General features: G+C 45.6%; 1 protein-coding gene across 1 annotated transcript; it reads left to right on the top strand.

The window, feature by feature from the left end:
* Nucleotides 1–5,461: 5,461 nt before the first annotated feature.
* On the top strand, nucleotides 5,462–6,409 carry LOC102932257 (olfactory receptor 52E2). Its single transcript, XM_007070781.3, has one exon. The coding sequence runs from the start codon at nucleotides 5,462–5,464 to the stop codon at nucleotides 6,407–6,409; it is 948 nt and encodes a 315-aa protein (XP_007070843.2).
* Nucleotides 6,410–7,423: the final 1,014 nt, after the last annotated feature.

Consider the following 7,423-nt stretch of genomic DNA (forward strand, 5'->3'; position numbering starts at 1 on the left):
ACAAAGATGCTATGTGTTACATTTCCCATAACCAGATGGGGCTTATAGTACAATGAGACAGATAAGGGATGGAGCTAAAAGTGTTACAGGGTATGGTGGGAGTGTAATATATGAGCACACACTTGGTGGCTGTCTCAACTCCTTATCTTAAAGCAAGGTCAAACAAAGGAAGGGGCAAAGCGGGCTTGCGGGGTGGTGGTGGTGAAGGAAATAAAACACTAAAAGACCAAAGAAATGCCTGCACTGACCAGAGTACAACCGCAATCCTTACCCCTCCCATGGAGTACAAAAGAGGTGGGACAAAGACCCCAACTGAAGACCCTCCAGAACGGAACATGATCATAATTTGTAAGGGGTGTGGCTAGGGGCATGCACTGCTGGTATATTTGGACTGGCTAAGAAGGAGGGAATAGGGAATTGGAAATGGGAGGTGGGATTGAGGAAGGGGGACACACAGTAAAGTCTCTGTGGTGTCAGAGCTGGGAAGGGAATACTGGGGAACAGACTCTATTGATGTGTAAAGATAAGCCCGATTGGTGTGAAGTGCTTCGGAATATGCTTACTTGGAAACTAACCCCAATAAACATTGTATTGTCTGCACTTTGGACTTCTTGTCTGTTGCTCTCCGTCTGCGTGACAAGAACCAGGGGAGAGGATGAAGGGAAAAACCTCTCTAACAACTAGGCTGATCTACCAAGTGTTCAAAGGTACACAGAACTTTGCAAGCACGCATGGGCGTAACACTACAATGTTTTGCAACACTTGAATGTTTGAAATACAAAAGAGATTTATGCTCAGGAACAGGTGATGGTGTCATGTCTTCTCCACTTTGAGGGAGTGGCAGACTGGGTAATACGTTTACACTGGCCATGCTTCTGACCAGGGCAAGACGATAAGCTCTGGGGTCCTAGGCTGGGGAGCTGCAGGGAACTGGCTGAAACCTCTTTATTGTTGGTTCAGGAGTGGCTAGTGAAAGCATTCATGTATCTCAGCTGGCAATGTCCCTGGTTGTGTAAGTGCATGACCTGGAGAGGATTGCAGCCTGTCACAGGCTCACAGTGTGAGACAGAACCCAGATTGTTATGCCAGAGGTCTCCGCTGGATCCTAGTTCCAGGTTACCCCCCAAAAAATCCATCACACTGACCCAATAAACAGGGACAGCTAGACCTTGAATCCATTTCATGCTTGTCACACTCTCAGTTACTTAGAGAAAGGCCATGGTTAGAGCAGGGAAGTCAGGACTCCTGGGTTGTCTCTGTCATTCTCTGTGTGACACTGGCCAAGTCACGTCTCCCTGGGCCTCAGCTTACTTATCTGTACAATATGAATACGTTCATTGTAACTTTCCTTTGCTAGATGTTTTGATGATCCTTCAGTGAAAGGTGCTGCACAGAATGATGATAGTTACTGATGAGAATTACTGATCTGTGATCCCTTAGCAATAGCCCCATGTGCCTCCTAAAACTGCTCATGTTTCCCCTCAGTCATCTGTCTGGAGATCTATCTAGCTACTATCTACCTATACATCCCAGCTACTATCTACCTATACATCCCAGGCATTTAGAGGGAATCAGATCCTAGGGAGATCTAAGTATTATCCCTAGTTTTCTTACTAATTAACAATAATTGTTAAACATACACAAATGCACAGAGCAGCTAATTCCTCTCTGACTCAGTGGAGAGCCCAAGAGTTCTCATCTCACCTTGGGAAGGTCGCTTAATTACTGTTTACTCCTAAAGCTGGACAAATATCATAGAAGCGCAGACAGGCTGGTCTCCAGCCTGTTTACATTCAGATGCCATTTCTTCCCTCGAGGCCAAGCAAACCCCACTGGGATTACACAGAGCTATATTATAAACGGTGCACACCCCTGTGTCAGCTCTCGGCGTGGGACGCTCCTGCAGATGCTGGGGTGAGAGAAGTCTGGGACACGGCTACCGGAGGGGGATTCCCAGGGAAGACACTTCCATCTCAGAATTCACAGGTACCCACCTCATGCTGAGGCACTCACCTGCTCGACAAACCCAGTGCAACATGCATGTGATGAGATAAGGAATAGGTCTGTGTCCCTTTCTCTTCTGCACAACCCAGGGCCCTTGCCACAGGTGATGAGTTTGTTCTGGTATCATTGGCTAAAATGTCCCTCTTTGCTGTACCCCTTCCTCCCCTACTCAGGCTCATGGCCTCCAGCCCCAGGGTGACTGTATTTCAGTGTCACAGTGGATCTTTTGGGGCGAAAGGTTTTAGAAGATGTATGATACATGGCCATATTCTGAGGCTGTGGCTGGAGCAAAGTTTATATTGGATTTGGAAAAGGTTCAGAAAAGGGCAACAAATATGATCAGGGGTATGGAACGGCTTCACTATGAGGAGAGGTTAATAAGACTGGGACTTTTCAGCTTGGAAAAGAGGCAGCTAAGGGGAGATATGATTGAAGTTTATAAAATCATGACTGGTGTAGAGAAAGTAGATAAGGAAGTGCTATTTACTCCTTCTCATAACACAAGAACTAGGGGTCACCAAATGAAATTAATAAGGAGCAGGTTTAAAACAAATAAAAGGAAGTATTTCTTCACACAATGCAGTCAACCTGTGGAACTCCTTGCCAGAGGATGTTGTGAAGGCCAAGACCATAACAGGGTTAAAAAAAGGAGAACTAGATAAATTCATAGAGGATAGGTCCATCAGTGACTATTAGCCAGGATGGGCATGGATTGTGTCCCTAGCCTCTGCTTGCCAGAAGCTGGGAACGAGTGACAGGGGATGGATCACTTGATGATTACCTGTTCTGTTCATTCCCTCTGGGGCACCTGGCACTGGCCACTGTCAGGATACTGGGCTAGATGGGCCTTTGGTCTGACCCAGTGTGGCCATTCTTATGAGAACAATATTCTCCATATTTTTAGGGCAGCCTTTCAAATATCTGAAAACTGCTGTCCTGTCCCCCCTTCATCTCCTCTTTTCCAACATTTCTATTTCCTTCAGCTTCCTTGTATTGCTTGCATTCCATTCTTGGACCATCTTTTTCTCTCACCTCTGGATCCTTTCCACTTTCTCTACATCCTTTCTATACAGTAATGACCAAAACTGGACACAGTACTGCAACTGAGGCCTAACCAGTGCTGAGTAGACTGGTAGTATCAGCTACAGTGACTTTCATGCTATGCTTCTGCTAATGCAACCTTCCTATGCATTGGTGACCAAAACTGGACACAGTACTCCTATATCAACCTATCCCCGGTGTAGACAGCATGAGGTTGAAGGAAGAATTCTTCCATCAACCTAGCTACCACCTATCAGAGAGGTGAGTTACCTACGTCAAGGGGAGAACCCCCGCCATCGGTGTAAGTGGTATCTACACTGTAGTGGTAAGGCAGTGCAGCTGTGATATTTCCTTCTTTTTGTTTTGGATGCAGTCGGTTTCACCAATGCCATGTACAGAGGTAAAACCCTTCCCCTACTCCAACTCACCACTCCCCTGTTTATGCATCCAAGGATCGCATCAGCCCTGTTGGCCACAGCATCGGACTGGGAGCTCACGATGAGTTGGTTGTCCACAGTGACCCCTGCATTTGATAATAAAGTGTCCTAGGCTGTTTGAATGCATTAAAACATTTTGTTTGCATTTACCAGCTCACCAAACATTACAGATCAATCGTTATTACTGCCCTGGCTGCCTCTTTTTGACCACTGTTGCAATCTTCAGATCGTCTACAAATTTTATCTGCAGTTTTTTTCCATTTATCTCCGGATCATTGATGAAAATATTGAATAGCATTGGGCGTAGAACGGATATCTGCCGAACCTCACTAGAAACAGCCCTACTTACTGACAATGGCCCATTGACAACTGCTTTCTTAGATCTGTCAGTTTGCCAGTGTTTAGTCTATTTAGCATGTGCTCTATAAAATTGGGTTCATTTGACAAGACCTGTATTCCATAAACCAAGTTCTTGACTGGCATTAATTCTATTCCTAAATTATTTTTAACTAATCCTATACCATCTTGTCCCTTGTATCGGAATCTTGTCAAATATTTTCCCCTTATTTTGTAATAGTTTACATTTAACACAGAACTGTCCTGAATTTTCCTTCTTTTTGTTTTGGCTTTACTGTTGCCTGATTGCTTTCTTCTCATTCCAAATCTATGTGTGGTTGATCGATCGTTCATAATTCTGTGGTTCATAATTCTAAGGTTCTACAGTAGATGCTGTTTTATATCCTCCTTAACAGCTAATGGACTGGAAAGTATTTCATCATCTCATGTGAAATGAGTACCTCATACTGCTTCTTTCCGAATGCAGAACAAAACTATTTCCTGAACTCATAATTGCCCTATGCCTTTTCTAGGATTTCATTTGTTCTTAGTATGCTTAGAAACCTCCTTTTTGTAATCCTTAGCCATGCCGAGAACGGATTTTTCCCTGATTTCCTTAAGGTCCCTTATCAATTTTCATAACTTCCAATATGTATTGCTTTCTATATATTTTCCTTTCCCCCCATTTCTTATAATAAATAAATTTTATTTAGTAAATTTAAATTTAATTTAATAAACCGCCTTTAAATAAATAAATAAATTTGCAACTGAACCAGGTTTTTAGCCAAAATTGTCCACTTTCTTGATTGTGGAATTGTGACATTTTAACAATCTAATAAACTCTTCTTAAAGAACTCCCAATTTTCATTCCCAGTTTTCTGTGTAATATTTTCCTCCCAATCAGTTTTGCTGATAATTTGCCTCAGCTTTGGAGAAGAAGCCCTTTTGAAGCACTGTTTCTATAGATGTTAATGGTAGCGAATTGTTCTCTGTTTGTCCATTTTAATGGAATCAGTTCCATACTTTACTTTTCTCTCCTCAGTCACATGCCCCCTTCTTTGCCTCTTCTCTAAACTAAATAGTCCCAGACTTTTCATTCTGTTTGCATGAAGCCCAGGTCTTTTTTCCCTGAGATGTGTCCTAGCTCAAACGTTTCCCCAGACTCAACTCTTAGAAAAGCTTTGGTTCCTTCCACTCTCAGATTTTGAGCAAGTGGGTGAATGGCAAACTCAGTACAGCATGGGTTCTTTAGTCTACCATTCACTGAATTAAGCAAGAATGAGGGATAACAAGTATCCACACTTATGTTTCCTGCTGGTGCCTATTAAAGTTTCCCACACCATGACATGTAAGATTTATTGACACATGGAGCACCATAAAACAGGGAACCAGCATTAGTAGGGTCAGTTCTTCATAATTCATTTCTCTGAATAAATGACAATGTCATTTTACAGTGTGCGAAGAGCAAAAAATCTGCTTCGCCCATGAGAACGGCTTCCAGTGCTAACATTGTCTCTCTATCCAGGCATTTCCACTGTGACTATAATCCTAGACCCTGGGCGCATAAACAAAGGGAGGGAAACATACGGTACATCCAGGAGACACCGGTCTGCCTCAGGGTTGGACACTTTCTCCCCTACTCCATGTCAGATTCCAACACAACCGACTTCACCAACCCCTCCACCTTCATCCTGCTGGGCATTCCGGGCCTGGAGGCGGCCCATGTCTGGATCTCCATCCCCTTCTGTGCCATGTACGTCATAGCCGTATTGGGGAACTTCACCGTCCTCTTCATTGTGAAGGTGGAGAAGAGCCTCCATGAACCCATGTACTATTTCCTCTGCATGCTGGCTGTCACTGACCTGGTCCTGTCTACGTCCATCCTGCCCAAAACGCTGAGCATCTTCTGGTTCAATTCCAGAGAGATCGATTTCAGTGCCTGCCTCACCCAGATGTACTTCCTTCACTGCTTCTTACTAACAGAGTCTGGGATCTTCATGGCCATGGCTTTTGATCGTTATGTGGCCATCTGTGATCCCCTGAGACATTCCACCATCCTGACAAACCTCATGGTGGCCAAGATCGGGCTGGGCGTGGCACTGCGTGGTGGCATGCTCGTGGTCCCCTTTATTCTAGTGGCAAGGCGGTGGCCATATTGCAGAACCAACATCATACCCCACTCATACTGCGAGCACATGGCCATGGTGAAGCTGGCCTGTGCCGAAATCCATGTCAGTAATTACTACAGCCTCTCTGTGGTAATCTGTGTATTTGGTCTGGATATAATTTTTATTGCTCTGTCCTATACCCAGATCGTCAGGGCCATCTTTAACCTTCCCACAAAGGATGCCCGTCTCAAAACTTGTGGGACCTGCGGCTCCCATCTCTGTGCCATCTTAGCCTTCTACATCCCATGTCTCTTCTCCGCCCTCATGTACCGGTTTGGCAAGAATATAGCCCTGCATTTCCACGTTCTCATTGCCAGCTTTTACCTTCTGATGCCCCCCATGCTAAACCCCATTATCTATGGGGTGAGGACCAAACAGATCCGGAACAGGCTAATCCGGCTCTTTACTCATAAAGGGACCTAAAGTTTTCTCCTGGTGCTCTGACTCTCAGACCGAGGTCCGTGCAGAGCTGGCTGGTGACAAGGTGCTGGGCCCTCTTCCCTGAATCACTGACTGGATACTCAAAGAGACATTAAACCCTTTCCTGGCCTTACTGTGCAGTGTCAGGGTGACAAATTAGGGAATGTGTTTGTGTAGAACACATTAACTCATAGGGCTTCCACCTCCCTTATTGCAGGTAACTAGACCCCTGGCACCCTGTCCCTTGCCCGTCCTCTTCCCACATAGCACAACCTCCTTCTCCCCCTATTCTCTCCCTACTCCACCAGGACCCTGTCCCTATTACTCAGCTACAAATTCCCGAGGCAAGAGACCATTCTGTGGATTACTTGTTTTGATTTCAGTTCCCTTTTTTCCCTCCTGGGACCTGTAGCTGGCAGGGTCCCAGCAATGGGGATGTGCTGGGAGCTCTTTGCCCTTAGCCAGGCCTCAGGGGCAGGGCAAGGAAAGATCTGCTCTGAAGCTACGAGGACAACAGCTGAGAGAGGCAGAAGGATAAGCCCCTGCGTCAGCTGGGAAGGCGGGATGCTGGGCGTAGGCTGGGGTGAGTTCGGTCGCTGACAGGGAGGGAGATGAACAGCACACCTGCCATGAGCCGGCTATTCACACATGTACATGGCACCTTATCTGGGATGACAGGGCACCCATTGCCCAGGGGCTGAAGCTGGACAGGGAAGCTGAGTCTAACATACGCTCTGCATGATGCTTTTGATCACTACACCTAAAAACTCTTTAGCTAGGCGGCTAGGCAGCATTATCCCCGTGTCATGGATGGACTGAGCCCCAAAGAGGTAAAGTGATTTGCCCAAGGCCACACAATAAGTCAGTGGTAGAGCTGAGAAAAAGAATTGGGAGTCATGACCCCCCCAGCATCATTGTTCTGGCTATGAACTGGCATTGCTCCTCTGGTACCAGTACATCACCAATAACCATAACTTCAGACACAAAGGCGATACATGCATATAAAGAGGAGAATCA

This window comes from Chelonia mydas, chromosome 1 (genome assembly GCF_015237465.2).
Source record: "Chelonia mydas isolate rCheMyd1 chromosome 1, rCheMyd1.pri.v2, whole genome shotgun sequence".
NCBI classification, from domain to species: Eukaryota; Metazoa; Chordata; order Testudines; family Cheloniidae; genus Chelonia; species Chelonia mydas.